Genomic DNA, 26158 nt, shown 5'->3' with positions numbered 1-26158 from the left:
GGTTTGTTTATATTTGATGTTTAGTATCTATATATATATATATATATATATATATATATATATATATATATATATATATATATATATATATATATATATATATATATATATATATATATATATATATATATATATATATAATAACACGGGTTTAAATAATGTACTGATCTGAATGTACGACCTGAAACGTTTAACTGTAGACTCCAGTCCATTAGGGGGCGATATGCAGACGACTTTGTCTTCCCGCTGCGACTAAAAAGCTAAATACCCCAAGAGAAGGCCTGCATGGTTGTTCTGGTCTGTTTATGGTTCGATTGGATAACAAAGTGAAAAGCAAAACACCAAAAATTATAGGAACACATATTAAGGTAGGTTGTATGGTGTTGTCATTGATATGGATTGTATTATGAGATAAGTGGGCTGAGTGTTTGGGTTTCAAGGTGCTAACACCAGGTTCTCCACCTCCCTTCGGACAATGTTCATGAATCTTGTTTGTCTCGTTTGTACTGCTAGTTTACCCAATTTAATCGGGAATAAGCATTGTAACATAAACTTTCTTTTTGTCGCAGTTTGCATGATCAGATTTCAGGTCGAACGAGTCAGTAGGATGTCGTCTGTTGAAGCCTAATATACTAAAAAACTAATATAGCTATGTATATTGTTATCCTATTTATACCTGAGACCCAAGACTCTATTCTATTTTAGCCTAACTCTTAATGGATTAAGCGGTGTTTAATTGTTGTATTTACCAGTATTTGGTAGATTTCATAGATCTAGCCTAAACTCGACTAGGTGGTGCTGTTGTTTTATTTGCGGCGTTACTATTTCTTTCTTTTTATGCGTTGTTTTGCGCAATTTCCGTTGTGCTGCAGATGGGAACGCATGTTTTGGGGAAAATATGGTATCTGTGTCTGTTTGGGGTCTACTATAAGCCTGTCATTCAGCCTCAATTAAATTATTGAATGGCTTACCTTTCTTTCTACCTGGCTACCTGTGCACTCATTGCACATGCAGGGCATCTTCCACAATGCTGGCAGACTGTCGGGATTTAAAAATTGGCTGGGAAGGGTGCTCTGGCTGGGTCCTCCAACTTGCTAGATTTAATAGAGTAGGGCCCGACCGATATTGATTTTTGAGTGCCGATGCCGATTATTTTCAGAGAAAAATTACGATTACGATTTAATCGGCCGATTAAAAAAAAGAAAAGCATATAAAACGTAGTTTTTGATACCTTAAATATACTTTAAACACTTTTGACGAATATATGAATTGAATGCAGAACCTTTGAGTGTTTTAGAATACATTTATAGTCAAAAATGAGTGTAATGTAAAATGTAAAATAAATAACTAACTCCCAATGTGCTGCGCTCGTGAGCAGTGACTAACACGTGCGTGCTGAGCAGTATGGTCTCACCGTTAGAGTCTACAGTATAACAAATTAACATGGCCTGGGACCTAAAGAAAAACAGGCACAACATGCTCAAACAACGCGTCTTGTGTACATTAGTGAGGTGAGCGCGCAGCTGCCTGAGCGAGCGTGCTTTCATGTTGTACGGTAAAATTCAATTTCCTCTTTTTTACTCCAGCTAAAGTTGTTAGTTAGCAAGGCGAGTAGGAGCGCAATCTGCAGGATACTAAGCGCAATAACATTTAAAAAAAATAAATAATAATAATAATAATAATCGGTTGTTATCGGCGTCTTTTTGGCCGATGCCGATTATTTTCAAAAAGGCTATAATCTGCCGATTAAATCGGCGGGCCGATAAATCGGTCGGGCCCTAATAGAGAGAGCTGCTGAAGCTTACAGTTGTGTTTCCAACAGAGGTGTGCATCCCCATCGCAGAATGGCGGATATCAAGAACTTCCTATATGCCTGGTGCGGCAAGAAGAAGCTCACCCCAACCTACGACATCCGGGCAGCGGGCAACAAAAACCGCCAGAAGTTTCTCTGTGAGGTAAGGACACCAAGTGGTTGTCTCATAAGTTATATTAAACCAGCTCATTAGTTCTCAACCCTATTCACGTTTCACCCTTTTCCTGTTTTAAACTCTCTAAGCTCTCTGGGCGCCCAGTGTGAGTAGCACAGATTCAGTGTGTGAGCGTCATTGCTCAGCCTATTGACCCGTTTCTATGAAGGAGGCGCAGCGCGTTGACCGATACCCCTCTCCCCCAGGTCCGCATCGAGAACTTCAACTACACCGGCATGGGGAACTCCACCAACAAGAAGGACGCCCAGTCCAACGCGGCCCGGGACTTCGTCAACTACCTGGTCCGGACCGGGGAGATGAACGCGGCGGATGTCCCGGCGCACGGGGTGAGGCTGCCTTCTGGCTCTTAGTCGTGATTTCATGAATGAATGAAAGAGTCCTAATAGTGAGGGACGTGTTAAGGTTCCATCATAAGATCATTACTAATGCCTTTGGCAGCCTTTGTGCATTGAAATGCACTCGCTATGCAAACGAGCACTGCTCAACGCTATTTAGGAGAAGACACTTCGGACATCACTGGGCACAATTTCAGCCAATGAAAAATGGCAGTGTAATAAGTATACATTATTTTAGAGGATGTTATTCATAATATACAATATATATTTGTAATCCTTTTGAAATTACGTTTTACTTGAGGCTTCACGAATGACTTCTGTGAGTCGAACAGATCTCAGCTTGAAGATGGTCTTTAATTTGTGTGTGTGTGTGTGTGTGTGTGTGTGTGTGTGTGTGTCTGTCAGGCCAGTGTTAGTGTTCCGGACGGCCCTCCGCCCCCTAGTGGTGATGGAGAGGCGTACGGCGGCCTGCCCTCCAGCGGGCCGCTGCCCCCACACATGATGGTGAAATCGGAACCGGGTAGGACACGCACACACAAATACGCAAACACATGCTGAAATGTACGCACCTGCTTAAATACACAAACACACACTCGGAAATTCATATAACCCTATTCAAAATCCTGAAGTCTCCACAAACAAACCTTTGTATTATAATCCATAGCTAAAACTTAATATAGTTTACTTTGTTGGTAAACAATGTGTGTTTTTTGTGTGCGTCCAGGTCCAGGTCAAGGTCCAGGTCCAGGTCAAGTTCCAGGTCCAGGTCCAGGTTTTGGCTCTGGTCCCGGAGCTCCCGGGTCAGGTTACTCACGGGGAGGAGGAGGAGGAGGAGGAGGAGGAGGAGGAGGAGGAGGAGGTGCTCCATGGGAGCGAGGAGCCAACCTGCAGGAGTACTACGCTCGAAAAGACGAACAGGAAGCCAATGCGGTAGGTCACTTCCTGTTTTTCCTGACTGCAGCCAATCAGAAATCAGGAAGTACATGTTACTGAATGGTAACATTATTAATTAATCAATTATGGAGCTCTGAATACTTATGACTCTCTACACAAAACCAGACCTCTGAAAACCAGTTGATTTTGCAGGCTGTCAAGTTTAGTTTGAATAGTTTATTTCAGTTATTTGATCACTTTAACTTACTAAGGCCTAGTCTCAAAGCTTTTGATTGGTTGACCAAAGCAGCCAATTGGGCGTAGCGTAGCATCACCAACGCGTGTCCTGTGTCCTCAGACCCTGGAGTCGGAGGAGGTGGACCTCAACGCTGGTCTCCATGGCAACTGGACCCTGGAGAATGCCAAGGCTCGGCTGAATCAGTTCTTCCAGAAGGAGAAGATGACCTCGGAGTATAAATACAGCCAAGTGGGCCCCGACCACAACAGGTCAGCAGGGCACGGGGTCGCGACCCCTCAGCGTACTGTCAGCTTCAAGGAGAATGTCTACTGTTACGGGGCTGTGCGATTTAAGAGCTGTTACCTGAGTGTCATTGGTTAGAAGTACCCTCTAGTTTTAGGGCTGGGTTGTCATGTTAACTCTAGTTATTAGTAAACCCTAGTAACTAAGGTTTAATTAATGAGTTCATCCTAGTAACTAGGGTCTACTAGGGTAGCCTAAGAACTAGGCTTGACTAGACTAGCCTTAGCCTTAGAAATAGGGCTTAGGTCTAAGACTGGGTTGCCAGGGTGGATCCTATACTGTAGTTGCCAGGCGGGGTTACCAGGCTGGATTCGGTAATCTAGTCGTAAGGCTTGGTTGCCAGATTGGATTCTGTACTCTAATTGTAAGGCTTGGTTGCCAGGGTGAAACGTATATGCTGTAATGTCACTGCCAGTACAATGCCCACAGTACACGGGTCCCAGGGCATTCCAAAGGAGAGGGAGGGGAAGAGAGGGAGAGGACGTTTCTTGTGTTTAGTTTTGAAATCTTACTCTTTTCCTCTCTCTTTACAACTCTCAAATTGTACTTACTAGCGCTGTGCCAATTTTCTAAATAATTGTAGATAATTTTAGACGTCATTTTAGACTATCACGATCATACCTGGTGACAAGTGGCTTTTATGACGATCAATCTTATTTTTCGTAAACCCCTATTGCAGCACCTTAAGTTTCAACAAGGGTTCAGCTCAACAAAATGTGCGTTCTAGACTTTGAGTGCCAGATGATCACATCACAACGATATCAAGATACGCTGGCATTTGGCTAAGCTAGCTGGTTTAATGTGTGTTGTGGGGCGAGAAGGCCTGTATGTTCTTCTGCTGGACTGCTAATGAGTTTGAGATCTCCAGTGGTGTGTGTATATGTGTGTGGACCGCAAACGCACACCACTGAGAGCGCACAACAAGACCTACAATCTCATCATTCTGGGAGCTAAAAGCTACAGCTCCCATGTATGATGTAAGAACTCCAAGCTATCTTATTTTAAACCAACCCATACACACACACTAGCTTACTTTGATTGTAATGTACATACTAGCTTATCTCACACCGAACTAAGTATGCACACTAGCTCTCTTTAATTGTCATGTACATGCTTATTTAAAATAATCTTTTGCTATCGTTCACTCATGTTAGCTTTTCAAAGGCAAGCGTGTTAGCTAATTGACGCCTTGCACATTATCTTAATTTAGACTAAACCGAACATACACTTGTATGAAATATTTGCTGACTTTAAACTCAAAGATCAAACTGGAGTGGCTAGGAATGAGGATAGTAAGGTTTATTCTCCCAGTCAGACGGAGAGGATGGACGGAGCACCAGATCTCACAGCCAATCAGACATGGGACTACGTTTAGATGGACTAAATGGGTCCCATGGTTGTTTGTGTGCGTTCGATCAGTGCTTGGTCGTGACTTCTGGTGTGGCCGTTTCGTCGTAGGGCAGTCAGGGGCTTGATGATGATTGGTGATTTCAAGTCTGGCAGAAAAGCATACAGGCGCCCCCTCTGGGCAGACAGGAGCACTGCAGGCTGCACGCAGCCAGTGGGTGAGTGAATCCACTCCACTGTCTTCATTTCTAATACAACCGCTAATGAGGCTGGTGTAACAGCACGCTAAGCATCCCCCTATGAATTGTGTGTATTTTCCTTCTTCAGGAGCTTCATAGCAGAGATGCAGTTGTTCGTGAGACAACTGGGCAGAAGTAAGTCTGTTATTTCTACAGTTTTATTTAAATCCAGTCAGAATGTGGTTGTGGTTGTAATGAAGGTGGTGGTGACGATGATGATGATGATGTTGACGGTAGTTGTGGTGGTGGTGATGATGATGATGACGGTGGTTGTGGTGGTGGTGTTGATGACGATGATGTCGGTGCTTGTGGTGTTTCCCAGAGGTGAACGGCCGGGAGCATGGTTCCAACAAGAAGCTGGCGGCCCAGTCCTGCGCTCTGTCCCTGGTGAGGCAGCTGTACCACCTGGGCGTGGTGGAGCCCTACACCGGCATCACCAAGAAGAAGGAGGGGGAACACGTAGGTCCCGCCTCCTCCTCACTTCTTCTTCTTCTTCTTCTTCTTCTTCTTCCTCCACTTTTCATTGGCCTGTTCCTCGTCAGCTGGTCTGCTATCTCAAGGTTTAGTCTCTGCTTCCTCGACCTAATCTCTGGTTTGTTGTGTTCCCAGCTGGAGCCCTACGACGTCAGGCTGGCCCCAGACCTGGAGCCCCAGCTGATGAGCCTGGTGGCGGAGCTGGGGGTCACCATCCCTCCGCCTGTGAGTTAACCCGGGACCACTCCTCCACTATGTCACTGAAGTTAACCCGGGACCACTCCTCCACTATGTCACTATAAAGTTAAACCAGGACCACACCTCCACTATGTCACTATAAAGTTAAACCCGGAACACTCCTCTACTATGTCACGATAAAGTTAAACCAGGACCACTCCTCCACTATAGACGTTTTCAGACATGTCCTTTTTCAGCATTTTTACATCAAGAGATTCGACCCTGAGGGTGATTCACACTTGATGCTTTATATGCATACATCAATGTCGTTCAGATATCATTAGAACCTCCGGCTGGTTTAGGGGAGTGTGCTTGCAAGGGGCGGGATATGATGTAGGGTCTAAGTTCGCAAGAGGCGGGATAAGTAAGGCGGCCGCTGCCGCTGACACTAGTTAGTTTTGGTCTGACCGTGGACAGCATGGAGGCAGAGCGGGTAGAGCTCACCGCAATCGTCTTAAATGCTGCTGCAACGGTCCATCATATAGTCCTTTGCATCCGGAAAAATTCCCAAGATTGGAGCATGAGTTGGAGACAAATGAAACCTGCATCGACGGCAGGAGAGGATCTGGGAAGGCTGTGTGTGTTCTGGTCTCCTATTGGACGGTTCTTCTGTATGTGTGTTCTGGTCTCCTATTGGACGGTTCTTCTGTATGTGTGTTCTGGTCTCCTATTGGACGGTTCTTCTGTGTGTTCTGGTCTCCTATTGGACGGTTCTTCTGTGTGTTCTGGTCTCGTATTGGACGGTTCTTCTGTATGTGTGTTCTGGTCTCCTATTGGACGGTTCTTCTGTATGCGTGTTCTGGTCTCCTATTGGACGGTTCTTCTGTGTTCTGGTCTCCTATTGGACGGTTCTTCTGTGTTCTGGTCTCCTATTGGACGGTTCTTCTGTGTGTTCTGGTCTCCTATTGGACGGTTCTTCTGTATGTGTGTTCTGGTCTCCTATTGGACGGTTCTTCTGTATGTGTGTTCTGGTCTCCTATTGGACGGTTCTTCTGTATGTGTGTTCTGGTCTCCTATTGGACGGTTCTTCTGTGTGTTCTGGTCTCCTATTGGACGGTTCTTCTGTGTGTGTGTTCTGGTCTCCTATTGGACGGTTCTTCTGTGTGTGTGTGTGTTCTGGTCTCCTATTGGACCGTTAATCTGGGTGTTCTTGTCTTCAGCCCCTGGACCCAACCGCCCCCCCAGTGTCTCTGATCCAGGGCAAGATGGCGTCGTTTGAGCCCTCCCAGCGGCAGGCGGGTGCGGGGGTCGTGCCCTGGTCCCCCCCCCAGGTCAACTGGAACCCCTGGACCAGCAGCAACATCGACGAGGGGCCCCTGGCCTTCGTGAGTCCCCCGCTCCCCACCTTCAACTAGGGCCACCCTATGCTGTTATTATACAATTACAGAACATGACAATGTTATGGCCTCCTTTGGGAATACATGCATTCATTTTTATTTGTTACTATTGTTTTTGTACACCTTTGGGTTTATATGCTTACTTTTACCTGCTTAGCTCAGATGCTGTTTCTGATCAGAGCCTCTCTCTGTGATCCATGGGTTTTTAAATAAAGATTGGTCAACATGATGATGATGATGATGATGGTGTGTGCTTCCTCCCCAGTGCACCCCGGAGCAGATCAGCACTGACCTCCTTAACGAACTCAACTACCAGCGCGAGCACAACGAGAGCCTGCACAAGGCAAGTTCACCGCTCCTAATGCATCATGGGAAATGTAGTTTTAAATAGTGGAGTGCATTAAGATGGGGGATAACGTGTGTGTGTGTGTGTGTGTGTGTGTGTGTGTGTGTGTGTGTGTGTGTGTGTGTGTGTGTGTGTGTGTGTGTGTGTGTGTGTGTGTGTGTGTGTGTGTGTGTGTGTGTGTGTGTGTGTGTGTGTGTGTGTGTGTGTGTGTTGTCCAGATCCTCTCGGAGCGTGATGTCCTGCCGGTGAAGAAGTTTGAGCAGCAGATCCTGTCGGCCCTGGAGAGCAGCTCGGTGGTGATCATCAGGGGGGCCACGGGCTGTGGGAAGACCACCCAGGTGCCCCAGTACATCCTGGACCGCTGCATCACCAGCAGCCGCGCCGCAGACTGCAACATCGTGGTCACCCAGGTAACCGTCACCAAGGCAACCGTTGGATCCGACAGGAAAGGGGTCTTGTGATGGGTTAGGAGATGAGGATTCAACAGGATGACCACCTTTAACGATCAAATATATCAATTACAATTATTTTCTGAGAGATCACACCAATTGGTCTTCAAACTATTTTGCCAATTAAGGTATTAGGTTAATGAGAAATGTTTTTGTTCAAAAATGTAACCATCATATGTTAACATTTATTGGAATTTGAGCCAGATGGTTCCGGTCAATCTGTGATGCGTTTCCTGTTTCCTGTGTGCAGCCTCGGCGCATCAGCGCTGTGTCGGTGGCGGAGCGCGTGGCCTACGAGAGGGGGGAGGAGCTGGGGAACAGCTGTGGCTACAGCGTCCGCTTCGAGTCGGCCCTCCCGCGACCCCACGCCAGCATCATGTTCTGCACCGTGGGTACGGTCCGGGCCGGTCCTAAGCGCCACACCTGGGGCTCACCCGCCTTTGAAGGACCGTCTTTGACTCACTGTGTGTGTGTGTGTGTGTGTGTGTGTGTGTGTGTGTGCGCAGGTGTGTTGCTGAGGAAGTTGGAGGCGGGGATCCGAGGGATCAGTCATGTGATCGTGGATGAGATCCACGAGAGAGACATCAACGTGAGTCTGGATCCAGTGGAGATCACTGTGATCGTACAGTTGAGATTAAGAACTTTCATATCTTTTATACGGCATGTATTAGTGTCGACATCCTTCATTTTGTCTCGGTGTCAATAAAGTTATGTCAATATGGCTCCAGGTGTCGTAGTCATGGAAGTATATACATGGACTCATCATTGACAGCTTTGACCCGTTGCTGTTAGGTGCGTCAAGGTGGCGGCCATATTGGAGAGGCCAACACCGCAGCGCCCCCGTGTACGTGTACTTGTACGTGTATGTGATTCAACGGCCTGGCCTCTTCAATATGGCCGCCACCTTGACGCATCGTAGCATCGCGCCAAAGCCGTGCGTGCGGAGCCTCTGTTCCGTGCCCCCCGTCCCGGGGCTGTACTAGGACTGAGCTCTGCTCTGGCCCTGCAGACGGACTTCCTGATGGTGGTGCTGCGGGACGTGGTGCAGACCTACCCGGAGGTGCGGGTCGTCCTGATGTCGGCCACCATCGACACCACCATGTTCCAGGACTACTTCTTCAACTGCCCCGTCATCGAGGTGCACGGACGCACCTTCGAGGTGCAGGGTAGGGCCGCCGCCGCAGCGCTGTCCTGTGATTGGCTGAGCGTCGTGTGGGTGGCGTGTGTGTGACCGTGTGTGGACGGGCCTCTCCCCTCAGAGTACTACCTGGAGGACTGCATCCAGATGACCCACTTCGTCCCCCCGCCCAACGACCGCAAGAAGAAGGACAAGGACGAGGAGGGAGGAGATGAGGACGTAAGGAAACCTCTGTACCATGTGACGGGAATTACCCTCCGCAGGCCTGTGGCATCACCACAGGCCTGCGGACTCTGACCCAACCAACGACCGCAGGGTTCGGGCCTGCTCCTGTAGCGGGTGTGACGTTTCCTCCAGACCAACTCTAACATGTCACCGTGTGTCACCGTGTGTCACCGTGTGTCACCATGTGTTACCGTGCCCTCCAGACCAACTGCAACGTGCTGTGCGGGCCTGAGTACACGGCGGACACCAAGCGGTCCATGGCCCTGATGAGCGAGAAGGAGACGCCCTTCGAGCTGGTGGAGGCCCTGCTCCGCTACATCGAGACCCTGCAGGTGGCCGGCGCCGTGCTGGTCTTCCTGCCCGGCTGGAACCTCATCTACTCCATGCAGAGGCACCTGGAGATGAACCCGCACTTCGGTACGCACAACGAAACAAACGCAACCCGACGGCCACCATAATTAGTTTACGTTTTTGTTGATCTTTTTAATGAATTTCACACCTTTTACTTTCTGATGTGACGCATTCAATACTTGATCTGGATTTGAACAACCCCCCCCCCCCCTCCCCAGTTGAGATAAATAACCAACACATGAATTATTAATACGAAACATATTTGCTGGAATATGACCCATTTGTAGTTTTTTTTTAAATCTTTTTTTCTTTGTTTCTCCAGGAAGTAGCCGCTACCGCATCCTCCCGCTGCACTCCCAGATCCCCCGGGAGGAGCAGAGACGAGTGTTCGACCCCGCCCCCAACGGAGTCACCAAGGTGGGGGCCGCGGAACCTCCTCCGCCTCAGACACGATCAGCCATCTTAATAATCAAACCGTTTCACCACTAACCAACATTATCGTTTTCTAAACATAAAAATAATCAAAGTATTTCAACATTATAACATTACTCTAAAACCTTTGGTTGCAGTTTAGTACCATTAAATTTGTTCAGACTGCGAGATTGTCCGTGATGAAGAACTCTCACGGCGATCTGTCTTTAGAATATCTTACAGCCACGCCCATTAGTAGCAGCTTCTGCCTTTTTCCTCTCCACTGAGCTCGTTTCTGGAGCGGTAGTCCCCAAACTCGCTCGGGTTACTCTAGCCTAGCCAGGTCACTCTATCTCCTTCCAGAGCCATGGTGCCATCAGGTCGGTGTAAAGCTCTCTTGTGCCCCCTGCAGGTCATCCTGTCCACCAACATAGCAGAGACCAGCATCACCATCAACGACGTGGTGTACGTCATCGACTCCTGCAAGTAAGAAATCCGTGTGTGTGTGTGTGTGTGTGTGTGTGTGTGTGTGTGTGTGTGTGTGTGTGTGTGTGTGTGTGTGTGTGTGTGTGTGTGTGTGTGTGTGTGTGTGTGTGTGTGTGTGTGTGTGTGGTGTGTTTCTTTCTTTCTGAAGGTGTCTTTGTATTGACTGTATTTACTTTGGGTGTTGACCGTGTGTTTATTGACGATACATGTGTGTTTTCATGTACTTGGTTGGCTATTAACTATTTGGATGTGTTGACCATGTGGCCCTGTGTGGTGTATTTACCGTGTCTGGTTGCCGTGTGTGTGTGTATTGACTGTGTATTGATTATGCATGTGTGTGTATTGACTGTGTGTTTAACGTGTGTATTCCCTGTGTGTGTGTGTGAAGGCAGAAGGTGAAGCTGTTCACGTCCCACAACAACATGACCAACTACGCCACGGTGTGGGCCTCCAGGACCAACCTGGAGCAGAGGAAGGGGCGAGCGGGCCGCGTCAGGGCCGGCTTCTGCTTCCACCTCTGCTCCCGCGCACGCTTCGACAAGTACGCCCCCCCTCACCCCCACCCACAGTTCACCCCCTCACCCCCACCCATGAGTGGCTGGAGGTGAGGTGGTGTACAGAGGGTGTACTCTATCCCATCAACCACCATCCATACTTCACCCTTCTCCACCTTGAGAATGGCCTTATAGTTCATCCCTGTACAATCATCATAAAATATATTTAGAGAGACTTCATCAGTCTTGTGAAATACTCATAGAGCCAGTGTTTTTGTAGTTCTGACCCTGGTCTGTGTATTTCTGACCCTGGTGTCATTAATATTTGGCCTGTTAAGCCCTTTTGAGACTGTGATGGTGATTAAGGGCTATACAAATACAATTTAATTTAATTGGTGCTTGTCGTTCTGTCCCTGGTGGTTGTACTGGTTCTGACCCTGGCAGTGGTACTGGTTCTGACCCTGGCGGTGGTACTGGTTCTGACCCTGGCGGTGGTACTGGTTCTGACCCTGGTGGTTGTACTGGTTCTGACCCTGGCGTTGGTACTGGTTCTGTCCCTGGCAGTGGTACTGGTTCTGACCCATGTCTGTGGTACTGGTTCTGACCCTGGCAGTGGTACTGGTTCTGACCCATGTCTGTGGTACTGGTTCTGACCCTGGCGGTGGTACTGGTTCTGTCCCTGGCAGTGGTACTGGTTCTGACCCATGTCTGTGGTACTGGTTCTGTCCCTGGCAGTGGTACTGGTTCTGACCCATGTCTGTGGTACTGGTTCTGACCCTGGCAGTGGTACTGGTTCTGACCCATGTCTTTGGTACTGGTTCTGACCCTGGCGGTGGTACTGGTTCTGACCCTGTCTGTGGTTCCATCAGGCTGGAGCCCCACATGACTCCAGAGATCTTCCGCACCCCGCTCCACGAGGTGGCGCTCAGCATCAAGCTGCTGCGTCTGGGCGCCATCGGTCACTTCCTGTCGAAAGCCATCGAACCCCCGCCGCTGGACGCCGTCATAGAGGCCGAGTTCACCCTCAGAGGTAGAACACACACACACACACACACACACACACACACACACACACACACACACACACACACACACACACACACACACTGGTTGGCCGGTGTGTGGCGCAGTGTGATCAGCCTCTGGGGGTGGTTGATGATGTTTCCTCTGGGATGTTCCTCCAGAACTGGACGCTCTGGACAGCAACGACGAACTGACCCCTCTCGGCCGCATCCTGGCCCGCCTGCCCATAGAGCCCCGGCTGGGCAAGATGATGATTATGGGATGCATCTTCAAGTGAGTGTCCTGCTCTCACCACAACCGTTTGTCTACATATCTATCTTTCAACACTGCATCCAGAGGCCAAAGCAGTCACTATTTTGAGTTACTAATTCTTATATAGAAGTTACTCTTCGCTTTTACAACATTTACCTGACACTATTTTAATTTATAAGTGACTTTATTTTGTTGATACTAGAACTTGTTTCATTAGACGTATGCTAGTTACTATTGCATCGTTACAAATGTTACACAATGTGTTTTGTATTTAACATTGCATGACCCAACCAGCTGTTTTAGAAATCAACTCTATATTCTAGTCGTCTCGTCTGATTGGTCGACGTAGCAGGGTCCGTGGTCATGTGACGACGGTCTTTGATGTCGCCCTCTAGTGTCGGCGACGCGGTGTGCACCATCTCGGCCGCCTCCTGCTTCCCGGAGCCCTTCGTCAACGAGGGCCGTCGCCTTGGTTACGTTCACCGCAACTTCGCCGGCACGCGCTTCTCGGACCACGTGGCTCTGCTGTCGGTGTTCCAGGCCTGGGACGACGTCCGGTGGGGGGCGCACCACATCTCAAGACAACCTGAGAGCTATCGGGATATCAAGTTTGCCAAATACCATCTGATGTTAAGTGTGTGTGTGTGTGTGTGTGTGTGTGTGTGTGTGTGTGTGTGTGTGTGTGTGTGTGTGTGTGTGTGCACGCAGGCTGAACGGTGAGGATGCGGAGAGGAACTTCTGTGAACACAAGCGCCTCAACATGTCCACGCTGAGGATGACCTGGGAGGCCAAGGTCCAGCTGAAGGACATCCTGATCAACTCTGGCTTTCCTGAAGGTGATTGGTTCACACACCCCCCTGCCCCACCCACCGTGGTCTCCTCTAGGGTCTGGAATCAGCAGGGACCCCACAATGTGATATTTAAAGCCAGTGTTTAAATACAGAGATTGCGGTTTTTTGATTCTAGTATTTGGTGCAATCTTTTTGTTGGGATTACGTTGTGGTTTGGGTTCTACAGAACCTCAATGCAAAAGGCCTTTTGTTGAATACGCTATAGCGACAGGAACAACTTTTGAGTTGACCTGACAACATGAGTATTGCGTAATCAAAGAATCCGGATTCCTTCCCCCCCAACCAGTATCCCCTGCTTGCTCTGCTCTGAGTGAAACCCCTGCACCCACAGACATCGCAGATGCATTACTTTTGTTGCATTTCATCGACAGTTGGCCTGCCGATGTTTTATATCTTTCTTTTTTTTTGTCTTCAGATAGTTGGTGTGAAATTTTGTTAATCGTTCATCGTATGCCAAACCTGAGAACCGTGTGTGTGTGTGTGTGTGTGTGTGTGTGTTTACCAGAGAGTCTGATGAGCCAGATGTTCAATGCGGTGGGGCCGGACAACGGCCTGGACGTGGTGGTCAGCCTGCTGACCTTTGGGTCCTACCCCAACGTGTGCTTCCACAAGGAGAAGCGGAAGATCCTGACCACGGAGGGACGCAACGCCCTCATCCACAAGACCTCTGTCAACTGTCCCTTCAGCAGCCAGGACATGACCTACCCCTCGCCCTTCTTCGTCTTCGGGGAGAAGGTCAGCAGACATTTCAGCACTCAAAATGAGAAAATGGCAAAATGTATTATATATTATTATCAGAAAGAAAGTCATCAAAATTGCTGAGATGTGTAATCTGGGAAATTACAAAAATCACACAAATAACAGTCCCAAAATGTATCAATAAAAATAACATAAAAATGGTTTGATTTTGATTGACAAGTTCAAAGTGCGTGTGTGTGTATGTGTATCTGTGTGTGTTCATTCAGATCCGGACCAGAGCCATCTCGGCCAAGGGAATGACCCTGGTCAGCCCCCTGCAGCTCATCCTCTTCGGCTCCAAGAAGATCATGTCCAACGGAGACGTGGTAGAGCTGGACGACTGGTGAGGCGCCCCCTGTTGGGCAACTGTTGTTCTCCGACTACCATATCAGCTAGCTTACTAAATTAGCTAGCTGTTTAGTTGGGCAACCTTTCAGGCACGGCTAGTGATTTTCACAATTCCCACATTTAGCTACATAGTCTTAGATGGGAAATTGGCTGTACAGATTTTTTGGATCTCTCTTCCCGGTGACATGACTCTCATGATAAGGGCTTAATTTACCACTTTCTTCTATAGCAGAAACTATAAACTATTTTACTAGATAAAAGTTGATTTTGACAGGAGAACATTGCCTCTAGATGGTGGTTGGGTACCTGTAGAGTAAACACTTTGACTATCTGAATCCAATCAGAAGATTAAGATAAGATGGACACTGTCTTGCCTTACTGTGCGTTCACACCAAAAGCTGTAAAGCGCTCGGAGCGATAAACGCCCATTAACTTTCTTTTAGACATGTGCAATTAAACGCTTGAGCGATAGCTTTAAAGCTGTAAATGAGAGTTGAAAACAGCTCAACTCTATGCAAATGAGCTAGTAGCGTTTCGGCTGTCAATGACCGCCAGCCAATCGAAATGTAGATGTCTCTCGCCGGCGTGGGTGCCAGTAAACATACGCGAGAACTTTAGTTCCTAGTTCCTACCACGCATTTGTTCCTTCATCATGGTGCGTGAGAGAAGAATTGCGGCTATTGCAGGGCATTGTATTTGTCCGCGATTGCATAGCCAATGTGATCTCATTATAGCTCGATCATTAACTAAAAAACACATAGAAAGAGTAAAGCATCCAGCATATGATTTCAACAATACGAGGGCATACGAAATCCATATTACGCAAAAGGGATGGTCGCACAGAAAAATATTTCTAATTTGTCCGTTTGTCGTGTGTCTGCCTGGCACAAATGCTCCCGTTGAGCGGATCTTTTCCATAATAAACAACACACGCACGCACGCGGGCGCGCGCAAACGAACGATAGTGATCAACAGGGCTATTCAACCTCCTTAACAAGTGGGCCGAAAAGGAAAACCACTGGGGGTTCATGGGCCACACAGAGTAAAACTACGTGAATGAATCGCTACAAATAAATCGTACTTAAAGTAGTGTTAACTTAATATATATGGTACTACTACATGGAATAAACTTGTCGGACGCATTCTTCTTCTTCTTCATTTTTAATCGTATCATTATAAAAGATTTTGTTCTCCATATTTTGGACACATGTTTAGAATTAAACAATGTTGTTTGAATCATCACAAAACAGAACTTCTGTGCATATGAGACATTTTGAGCCAGTGAGTCAGTGAGAAAGATTGCACTGCCTTGTTTGCCTATTTTGGCTCATCCTGAGACACTCATGCAGCTTCTCATAGGTCATGGAGCAACGTGCCCTTGTTCTGATGGCATTCATATGAGAAAAGCTAGACTCACACGTATCGGTTGAGCCAAACATTTTCAGAATAAGTGATGCCAGTTCCTGATTGTCGGGTACTGATACTGGCTAGTATCACCGGCTACACACAGAAACCTGATTTGCATGCAACTATGTTTCTCCTTTATTTTATTTATTTTTTGCATGCAACCTCTTGCGGGCCAGAAAAAAATTAAGAGGGGCCGCATTTGGCCCACGGGCCGCTAGTTGAATAGGCCTGAACTAAGCTATAATCTAGCATATAAGCAACCATTAATTAGTTATTCAGTGTTTCATGTATTTATGCTTATTATTCTTTTTCTATTGACCAAACTTATGACTATCTTGTGTTTTTGTGGCTCGGCATCAGCAGCAGCACTGGCCTCAACTACGAGCGTGCAGGCAAAAAGCGTGGCTCCTTTAAATGGAAAAGCAAAATCGCAAGAGCGATAGGAGCTGTAAATATTTTGGACAGCGTTGCGTTTTTGAGCTATTCAGCAATTTTGCATCTTTTACAGCTTTTGGTGTGAACGTACAGTTAGGTTTCAGGGTCATATCATTCAGTACATTTGGTCAGGTCTAAAGAACCTTGTACGGCCTAATGTTGTGAGCCACTAAAAATCAGATAGTAGCACTACAGTGTGATGTGGTCAGGCGGCGAGGGGAACAGAGTCCCCGGTCCGGTCTGACCCAGTCTTGTGTGTGGTTCCAGGATCAAGCTGAGGCTCCCCCACCATGTGGCGGGCGCCATCGCTGCCCTGAGGGCGGCGCTGGAGGCCCTGGTGGTCTCCGTCACCAAGGACCCCGAGTTCATCCGTCAGCTGGACCCTGTCAACCAGACGCTGCTCAACGTCATCCGCCACGTGTCGCGACCCTCCGCCGCAGGGCTCAACCTCATGATCAGCAACCAGCGGTATGTCACGCTCGTGGTCCTAACGCACGACCAGCTGGGACTGAGGCCCCCCCCACGCACACAGAGGGTTAAGAAAACGGTTCTCTTAACCCTTAATCCTAAAGTTTTAGAAAAATCTGTAAACATAGCCTAAGAGGCTCAAATAGGCATGCCAGGCCAGTTTGTTCATTCATAAAAAACGACATCAGACTAGAATGAGTCGTACAAATGTAATACTTTTTTGAGGGTCATTTTCCAAGCGACCAAAAAGCCGTATCTTAAAATGAACCGGGAATCCACTTTGGATAAAAGCATCTGCTTAATGACTCGATGATAAGATGGCGGCCCCTGTGAAGCCAAAACATGTCCATGTATTTATTTGTAATAATTTATTTTCATAATATCTCCCTGAAGGCATGGAGATGGGCCTCGGCCACCAAAGATGGCCCGTCTGGATGGAGGCGGAGGATACGGTGGAGGGGGCTACAGAGGGGGAGGTGGCTACAGAGGAGGAGGAGGAGGAGGGTATGGCGGTGGTGGAGGGTACAGAGGAGGTGGGGGTTATGGGGGTGGTGGAGGAGGCTACAGGGGTGGAGGTGGAGGAGGCTACAGGGGTGGAGGTGGTGGAGGGTACAGGGGCGGAGGGTATGGAGGTAACAGGGGAGGCTACAGGGGCGGGTATTAACGGGTCTGGTTCTGGGCCATAAGAACCCATCTAGTATGTTTGAAGTCAAAGGATTCAAGTGTGGAGAATTGATGAGATGTAGCCGCTGAGTTGTTGTAGTAGATCGGTTGTTTCTTTGTGTTGGTTAATCTGGGTCATTAATAACGATAGATTTCACAATTGATACCTAACCAACACGTTCCCCTGCCTGTTTTCTATCATTTTATTGTTCTGTTCCTTAATGACAGCAGTGGTTCTTTGTTTTCTGGAACTTTTACAACAATAAAAAAATCCTGTTGAATGTTTTTTGTCTTAATAAAACTGCTGTTTGGCAAAAAACAATTACTTTTCTATTAACGTTAAGACGTTTTTTAAAAGAACTAAAGTCGTTTTATGTCTTTAGTATTATTCCATAAAATAATCAACAATAAAAATAACTTAACATTCAGTTCAACATTAGAATCCTAAAAACACCCAAACTCTCAATTTAAAAAAGTCAACTGATTTGAAGCAGAAGGATTCCCCAGAGGTTCTGGTTCCTCTGGGGTTCTAGTCCCTCTCCCCAGCTATGTTCTGGACCCGCTGTGGTGCAGCAGATGGATGTCTCCCAGCTGGTTCTGGTCCAGTTTGTTGGACTGGACCTCCAGGCCGAGCTCCTGGAGGACCTGGGCCAGGTGCTCCGGGGTACCTTGGTCCCCGCTGGCCGTCAGGTCCGTGGGCTCCGACCTCGGGACGGGAGGCTGGAGGTTGTCGGGGACGACAATGGCAATCCCGTATCCCTGGTTGTCATGGATATGGTTGTCGGACATCGTGAGCCTTGGCTTGGGGAGAATCTGGGGGTCGACCATGGAACCAGATGTTACAAATGCGTTCATTACCAACCCATAGAATGGATCTCATCTGGCAGCCAATAGAAGAGGACTTGTATTCCCTTAGCCAATAGAACCAGAGTATGGTTGAAGGATCTACCTTGAGGCTGATGGCTCCATGCTTCTCCTTGTTGCTACAGTGATGGATCTCATTCCCACTGAGCTCTGCTACACTGCCTGGAGACAGCTCCACAGCAGCACCCTGACAGACACACACAGGATCTTTAATGCAACTCTCAGTGAGGAGTCAGTAATTGTGTCACTACTGTATCACGGTGGTGGGTTGTGTCACTACCAGGGCTGTACAGTGCGAGCATTTTACTCGCATATGCGCCTAAAAATAGATTGTGCGAGTAGAAAAAATAAAAAGGGCGCACGGGTGCGAGCAGGATTTCAACCCTTTCATTAGCTTTTTGATCCTAAAATAAATTCATACAAAGTGGATCAAAGTAGAGTACAATTTTCTCGCATCTCTAGCCTATACAAATCGACATTTTCACACCTGGAAAACACAGAACTCTCATGATGACACGCGATCACGTCGCCCAGCTCGTTGCGGCGACTTTACATTGAATGTCAATACGCGTCGCCCGGCCATCCCCGAGCGGCTCGGTAGTCCACACCAGGCGGCGCGACACGGCGATTCACCGGCCCATGGAAGTTTATATTTTTTCAACTTTTGCGGTGTGTGTGTACAAGAGGGGAAGTAGTTTCTCCAGCGGTACCGCTTCTGTCTACCGCGGAGTCTGGCGGCAGGTAGATGCAGTAGACGCGGCGCGAGCTGGGCGGGGTGATCTCGGTGTGAACATGCGCATTGTTATCAGTCGTAGTCGGGATACTCGATCGTAGCGGGAACGTTTGAAAAATGAAGAGCATCGAGTCGTATTTTCGAAAAAATCAAAGTGGTGGAACCAAGAAGGGAGAGGACATCGGTGAGAGAAATGTGAGAGAAAATGGGGGCCAAGGGGCCAAGTCTTGAGGACTATGATCCAAGTCCTGCTGTGGACCGCTGGATGAACTCAGCCAAGCGTGCCAGGCGACCTGACTACAAAAAATTGTGGGACAGAGATATTCTCTGCGTTTAATTGCAGTAGGCCTTATGATGGCACTGTGGTATATGTTTAATGTGTGTTACTGATTTGACTGTTAATAATAAAATTGTGTTATTTAAAAAATTTCATAGTGCTCCTAAATCTTTTCTGTGCTCCTAAATTTTTTCATTTAGGAGCACCTGTGCTCCTAGTGAAAAAGCTAAGCGTACAGCCCTGACTACTGTATCACGGTGGTGGGTTGTGTAACTACTGTATCACGGTGGTGAGTTGTGTCACTACTGTATCACGGTGGTGGGTTGTGTCACTACTGTATCACGGTGGTGGTGAGTTGTGTCACTACTGTATCACGGTGGTAATTGTGTCACTACTGTATCAGGGTGGTGGGTTGTGTCACTACTGTATCACGGTGGTGGGTTGTGTCACTACTGTATCACGGTGGTGAGTTGTGTCACTACTGTATCACGGTGGTGAGTTGTGTCACTACTGTATCACGGTGGTGGGTTGTGTCACTACTGTATCACGGTGGTGGTGAGTTGTGTCACTACTGTATCACGGTGGTAATTGTGTCACTACTGTATCAGGGTGGTGGGTTGTGTCACTACTGTATCACGGTGGTGGGTTGTGTCACTACTGTATCACGGTGGTGAGTTGTGTCACTACTGTATCACGGTGGTGAGTTGTGTCACTACTGTATCACGGTGGTGGGTTGTGTCACTACTGTATCACGGTGGTGGGTTGTGTCACTACTGTATCACGGTGGTGGGTTGTGTCACTACTGTATCACGGTGGTGGGTTGTGTCACTACTGTATCACGGTGGTGGGTTGTGTCACTACTGTATCACGGTGGTGGGTTGTGTCACTACTGTATCACGGTGGTGGGTTGTGTCACTACTGTATAACGGTGGTGAGTTGTGCCACTACTTTATCACGGTGGTAATTGTGTCACTACTGTATTGTGGTAAGTCACTACTCTATCATGGCGTCAGTAATATATCATGCGGTCAGTGTGTCTTCCAGTCTGTACCTGAGCTCCTGAGACCTCACAGCTCCTCATTAGGAGTGTGGCCCCGGTGTGGACACACACCCCGGTGACCCCACCCTGGAGCTCACAGCCGTCCAGGGTCATCTCCCCCGCCTCCACCACCACCAGCACCCCAGCCGCCTCACGTAGAGGCTCCTGCTGCAGCCGCAGGTTGGACAGCTTCACCCGGGCAGCGTTGGAAACCACCAGGCAGGGTTGGCCCGGCTGGGAGGTCAGCACTACCTCCCGCTGCTCTCCTGCTCCTGGGGATGGTAGCAGGAGGAGAGTAGTTTAGACTGCGCTTTAGAACCTACTAGGATCAGGAATCCTAGTTAGACGCACTGTGCTCTAGACTCATATTAATATATAGACTAATATTAATTTATATATTCGTAAACTTAAAGACCTATTTAAAGTATGACAGTAAATAACCTTGATTACCTCCAGAAAGGATAATAAGACGGAGCCTTTCGCCATTGCCGCCCCAACCCTCTGGAACTCCCTCCCTCTGGCCTTCTGAAATTCAACTTAAAACCCATCTCCCTCAGGACCACCTACAACTTCTGACCATCCTCCTCCGCCATCTTCCACCCTCTCTCTCTCTTAATGAGTTATCTATTGTTGTAGTGTTGTTTATTTTCCTTTTGTTTGAATGTCTGTATGTATTCCTTTTTTTGTAAAGCGTCTGAGTATTTAGAAAAGCGCTGTAAAAAACGGATCTACCTCTCGCTCAACCGCTAGTTGTAATTAAACCCATAGCAATAATGTGGAAACCCCAGTCGATAATGTAACAAATTTCTGAGCGCATTATTTAATAACATTTTGCCTCTAATTTTACAACGTATAACATTTGTTCACCACAAATGCTTGTCGAGGTCAGAAATTGTCTCTTCCCTTATTTTATCGCAATTTTAGAACGTCTTACCTGGGACAATTTGTCGACAGCGGAGCCGTTATGTTAATGTTAACGTTTTATCTGGGCGAGTGTCGCTGCGGTGTGTGCGCGTGCGTTCTAATATGCGCGTGTGTCGATGGCGGAGCTGTTATGTTTAAAAACATAACGCCTTAGCTCGGCGAGTGTGTCGCTGCCTTTGTCTTGACGTACGGTGTGTGCATGTGTGTGTGTGCGCTTCCGTGTATGTGTCGCTGCCTTTGTCTGTGTGCGGTGTGTGCTCGTGCGTGCGTGCGCGTTTGTGTTTCCATGTATGTTCATGCACATGTGCGTGTGTATGCGGTGTGTATGTGTTCGCGTGTGCTATGTGTGTGTGTGTGAGCTGCCAGCTGCTTGATAGATGCGCACATGGGTAACTTGAGTAACTGGTGCGACAGGCCTGCTATTATAGTAGTACGATTATTATTATGATTATATTTTCAAATGACTATAATTTGTGTCGACCAAATGGCAAATGTATTTGCCACAAAATAACATGGCGTTCAATATGATTGTTATCTCTTGTGGCACTTTAGGATCAAATAAAATGAGTGTTTTGGAGAAAAAGGGGACCTTATTTAAGACCACTAGGAAAATGGCCTGACACAACGGCTCCAGTTGTGTATAGAGAGATACAGTCAGATGAACGCTGTACCTGAGCCATGTGCCAACAAAGGTTAACATGTGTGCCCTGCCAGGGGATCTCACCCCTGATGGTGATGTCGTCAGTGAGGGTGGACAGACCATGGGCTTGGTACTGTCCAGGAACCAGGACCACAGTGTCCCCAGAGAAACAGGCGTCCAGTGCACCAGACAGGCTGTCATGCTGATGGATCAGAGTGTCTGAGGAGAAGCTCTTCACCTGGAACCCAAAAAAACACCTCACAACACAGGACCCAACACAGCATCATACCACAGATCTGGATGTCCAGTCTATCAACCCACCATGGCTGCAGTCATCATCTGAGCCACGATGTGTGTGACTGGCATCCCTGAGGTCCTCTCTCCTCTTCTGCGTTTGTAAATTCTGGACAGTCCGGAGCTCCTGAAGGAAGCCATATTTAGTTTGGAACATTTCCAGCCATGGAAACCCCTCAAAATAATCAAATGTAAATGCTTCAGACTCTTACTAAAAGCTCATCTTTTGTTGTATAAAACACTGGGACCAAGGAAGATCGTGGCAAATGTTAAGCTGCAAATAGTTGGAACCTAACGGTGTACAGTCTACATCCTTTGAGGTGAGGGCTCTCTTTGATCTAATGTGTCCTCAGTCCTACCCTGGCCTAGTGTCCTCCCAGAACTTGAGGAACCCGGCGAGCATGGTCATCTCGTAGTACTTCCTCCAGCACTCCACAGCCTCGCGGGGCTGTGGCTCCCCGGGCAGAGAGGCCTGGTAGACGCTCATCTCAGCCTGCTTCGTGTTGTACTCCTCCAGGGTTTGCTGGTAACTCTGGGCCATCTCCCCAGGGAAGGCTTCCTGCATGTCATAGTACCTGGGGAGGAAACCCTCATCCTCACCACCAACATGTCATAGTACCTGGGGAGGGAACTCTCATCCTCACCACCAACATGTCATAGTACCTGGGGAGGGAACTCTCATCCTCATCACCAATTGTCATCTGGAGTTCCTATTCTAAACATCTGTTAGATCAGGACAAAGTGTCTGGGAGCTTAGTTTACTCTACTGGCAAGCAGACTCCATCTTGAGGTCCTGTTCTCTTCTGAATTCTTGTAATTTCATGTGGTTAATGTCAACATTTCTGGTAAAGTTAGGCCCTTTAACCATCTACCGTTATGACAACAAAGGCCAGGATAGTGCAATGTTTACAGAGTTTTCCTGCTGATAATGGGTTCTATCCCTAATGTCTGAAGCCCAACCCCTACCTGCTTCTTTATGACATATATCTGAATTCACTGTATTTTGTTTTGGGCTAATAGTGTAAATGTAAAGTCTCCTTACAGCCTGAGTCGTTTCTCGATCCGTTCAGCGTATTCCTCCCCCTGCTTAACATCCACCCAATCTCTCCAAAGAGAGTCATAGAAGAACCTGGCAAGAGATAGGGTTAAGCAAAAGTTACCCTTCTGCTTCAGCAACAATGCAGAGATCTATTAGTAAACCCACCCGTTCTTGCTTTGCCAAGGGATCCATTTGCTATTTATCTGGATATCTTTTTAAATATTATTATTCATATATTTGCGTTAAATTATAAAATAAATTACATTTCTATATAGATTGTATGTTCCTTCTTTGTATTCATGTTGAGAAACTATCTGGCATTGTAAAGTTATATCTATAGTAAAATATTGACAGATTGAAAGGGAAAGTCCCCAGATGTTATTAACTGTGTGTCCACACCTAAGCTGCTCCAGGGCTTCCGCTATTTCGTCGACCTCCTTGCCCTGGTTCTGAATCGGGTAGACTTCCAGCACCGTCACCTTGTGGCCGAGCTCCAACAGAAGGGCCCCCACCAGCTTCCTGGGTAGGTTTGTGATGTTGGAGGAGAACGGCTCCGTCACAGACACAGAGACCTGCTGAGGGTACACCGTCACCTTACCCGGCCTCCAAGTGACCTGCAAGGGGAAAAAATGAAAGACTGACTGTAAGAATAGTATCAACACTAATATTTTGCATTTTCGTAGTATGCTTTTATTTAGAGCAATATCATTAATATATAACACATCACTGAGGCAGGGAAGACAGTGTCGTGGCCAGGCTTGCATGACTCCAAGACAACTGGGCAGTCCCCAATGACCATAACCATAATGGTCCTAAATGTCATAACATAGATATAGATAGATAGATAGATAGATAGATAGATAGATGCTTTATTGTCATTGCAGATGTCACAAGTACAGAGCAACGAAATTACCAGTTACATCCCGTCCAAGAAACATAAAAGACAGTGTGGGGAGACAGGACGGAGAGACTGTCGGGGCGCACATGCGCTCCCTCGTTAGATAAGAAAAAGGTAAACAAGAGGGTAAACGACATTATTAAAACTGACGGCAAATTGATCAATCGACGAAGTAATATATGACAATTAAATGCATGGAGTTTCCCCCCAAAAAAAGGTTGAATGGATTTGGATTAAAACCCTTGACCTCCACAAGCACTCCAACGAACTCAAGTTCTCCGTAGTCGCAGTCTTCGAGCAACACGTCCGGGACCGTCCGCCACACGGCCTTCCAGGACCCGGTAGGACGAGAGAGTTTACCTGTCAGGTACACACCCAGGGCTTCACCCACATCTTCTGCCTGTATTCAAAGACCAATATATTCCACGTTAGATAAATAATATACAAGTGAATCGCCATGTTTTAACCGTGTAATTCTAACGTTCGTGTGTTAACGGTAGCGCGGTGCTGCTAACTTAGCATGCTGACGGGATTCAGTTTACCGAACATTTGCCGATGATTTGGTCGCAGTAAAGAGACACTCTATCATCGTAGGAGTATGACTTGTCCGAGGTGAAGATATGTGGCAGAGCTTTGGCATGAAGTTCTTCTGTAACTTCTTCATCGGATTTGTTATTTGCCACTTTTGTTATATTGAAAGGGGTTTTTCTCCGGACTATTTGAGGACTATAGTCCGCCGATGAGTCCTCTTCGTCCGTGGGGTCGTCAATGACTGGACTGTTCGTCGATTCCTCCATGGCCTTGAAGTATTTACTGGCCTCCATAGGAATTTCTAGATAGGTTATATCTCGTCCTTGATTTGCACTCTGAAAGTCAATCACCTTCGTCCACTAGTTTAGGGTGAAGTCGATAGAGAAGGTTTTCTGTGGCAGTTCGGTTAAACCGCCGTCTGGGCTCGAGCCCAGGGACCTATCCTGATATAAGCGGGAAAGTGTAAGTGCTCGCGCATTCAGCAGAATAGACCGTGTTTGTATTCTAAACCACTAATTGTATTCCATATGTTACTTATGTGAACCAATTCTAACTGTATGAATTGTAAATGGATGCCAGACAGTACATGAGCCATACATGTTACAATCAATACCTCAGTGGATGTTACATGTATGTTACGATCGGTACATTGATATTACATGTGTGGCCGCTGTGATATGGCTGCTTTCTAATGAATCTCTCGGAACTGGACAGGTTCGTGGTAACAGCAGGTTTATTCAGTATCTGCAATTATGCCCGTCTGGAAAGACCGCCACGTTACGTTAGCGTTAACTAACCAAACAGGACAGGGGATGTTCACTGGCAACAAAAGACTAAAACGAACTCATCAAACAAATGGCGTTGAAGAATTCTCTCCAATACAAATAATACCCAACCATACAAAGAAGGCTCAACCCGTATGCGCCCCTCCAATTTAACCTACATTTTTTAAACTTTGTTACACGCATTAGTTGAGTAAAGCCTATCAAATCAGCCTACATATCAATGTAAAATCAAACCAATATGAATTAAAATAGTAATATATTTCACTTGGAATTGTATTAACCAAATGATTTAACCCAAGATACTTTTTTTAGTAGTATAAATTATTGCCAATTAGACTCAATGACAATGGTGACATGCCTTTGAATTAAACAGAATAGTAGGCTTTAAACCCTGTATAATTTACTAACGCTGGTGGAATCTGGTGAAAGCGAGTTGTCATGGCAATGTGGCTAGACGCATGGCGCCAAGTGAGGGGATGATGTGCATGGGTGGGGTCCCTAACCCTGGATGACTTAATTTTCTCTCTTTAAAACTGCTGACCCCAAAAATGGCAGTATTCCACCCAGCATCAATCAGAATTATCATAAGGTAGGTATCATAGGTATTTCAAGTCCCTATCTTCTCAGTGTATTAAAGTATATCTATAATATTATTTATTGCTTTTTTAAGTATAGTAC

At 47.1% G+C, this 26158-nt stretch overlaps 2 protein-coding genes across 3 annotated transcripts; one reads left to right on the top strand and one right to left on the bottom strand.

Moving 5' to 3' along the window:
- The first annotated feature begins 220 nt into the window (after nucleotides 1–220).
- Nucleotides 221–17741, top strand: dhx9 (DEAH (Asp-Glu-Ala-His) box helicase 9). 2 transcript variants are annotated; one of them, XM_030363289.1, is made up of 28 exons: nucleotides 221–368; nucleotides 1823–1955; nucleotides 2174–2314; nucleotides 2729–2843; nucleotides 3048–3253; nucleotides 3555–3703; nucleotides 5412–5458; nucleotides 5646–5782; nucleotides 5933–6022; nucleotides 7195–7359; nucleotides 7637–7714; nucleotides 7936–8127; nucleotides 8417–8558; nucleotides 8673–8755; nucleotides 9176–9332; nucleotides 9426–9523; nucleotides 9733–9946; nucleotides 10203–10297; nucleotides 10704–10777; nucleotides 11166–11318; nucleotides 12141–12301; nucleotides 12456–12567; nucleotides 12942–13103; nucleotides 13255–13382; nucleotides 13903–14132; nucleotides 14363–14478; nucleotides 16593–16793; nucleotides 17187–17741. In XM_030363289.1, exons 2-28 carry the CDS (start codon nucleotides 1845–1847, stop codon nucleotides 17455–17457), a joined length of 3828 nt encoding a protein of 1275 aa, XP_030219149.1. In that variant the 5' UTR covers nucleotides 221–368; nucleotides 1823–1844; the 3' UTR covers nucleotides 17458–17741. The 2 variants fall into 2 exon arrangements, with proteins under 2 accessions (XP_030219149.1, XP_030219150.1); XM_030363290.1 differs by lacking the exons at nucleotides 221–368; nucleotides 1823–1955; nucleotides 2174–2314; nucleotides 2729–2843; nucleotides 3048–3253 and adding an exon at nucleotides 5196–5302 and having other exon boundaries at nucleotides 3559–3703; nucleotides 17187–17737.
- Nucleotides 17645–25135, bottom strand: LOC115548557 (testicular spindle-associated protein SHCBP1L). Its single transcript, XM_030363291.1, has 10 exons — nucleotides 24707–25135; nucleotides 24412–24564; nucleotides 23666–23880; nucleotides 23270–23356; nucleotides 22587–22802; nucleotides 22255–22354; nucleotides 22018–22171; nucleotides 20382–20641; nucleotides 18406–18507; nucleotides 17645–18269 (listed from the first exon to the last, which is right to left on the bottom strand). The coding sequence occupies exons 1-10, from the start codon at nucleotides 24986–24988 to the stop codon at nucleotides 18003–18005; spliced, it is 1836 nt and encodes a 611-aa protein (XP_030219151.1). The 5' UTR covers nucleotides 24989–25135; the 3' UTR covers nucleotides 17645–18002.
- Nucleotides 25136–26158: the final 1023 nt, after the last annotated feature.

The sequence above is a fragment of the Gadus morhua genome, chromosome 8, assembly GCF_902167405.1.
Source record: "Gadus morhua chromosome 8, gadMor3.0, whole genome shotgun sequence".
NCBI classification, from domain to species: domain Eukaryota; kingdom Metazoa; phylum Chordata; class Actinopteri; order Gadiformes; family Gadidae; genus Gadus; species Gadus morhua.
The sequence above is the reverse complement of the archived record's forward strand: the minus strand, read 5'-3'. Positions and strand labels throughout refer to the sequence as shown.

Coding starts and splice junctions, on each gene's coding strand:
- LOC115548557 (XM_030363291.1), bottom strand. CDS start 24,988: ATGGAGGCCAGTAAATACTTCAAGGCCATGGAGGAATCGACGAACAGT. Junction 24,565..24,706: donor AAATCATCGGCAAATGTTCG/GTAAACTGAATC, acceptor CTTTGAATACAG/GCAGAAGATGTGGGTGAAGC. Junction 18,270..18,405: donor ATGGAGCCATCAGCCTCAAG/GTAGATCCTTCA, acceptor GTCGACCCCCAG/ATTCTCCCCAAGCCAAGGCT.
- dhx9 (XM_030363289.1), top strand. CDS start 1,845: ATGGCGGATATCAAGAACTTCCTATATGCCTGGTGCGGCAAGAAGAAG. Junction 3,254..3,554: donor ACGAACAGGAAGCCAATGCG/GTAGGTCACTTC, acceptor CTGTGTCCTCAG/ACCCTGGAGTCGGAGGAGGT. Junction 8,128..8,416: donor GCAACATCGTGGTCACCCAG/GTAACCGTCACC, acceptor TCCTGTGTGCAG/CCTCGGCGCATCAGCGCTGT.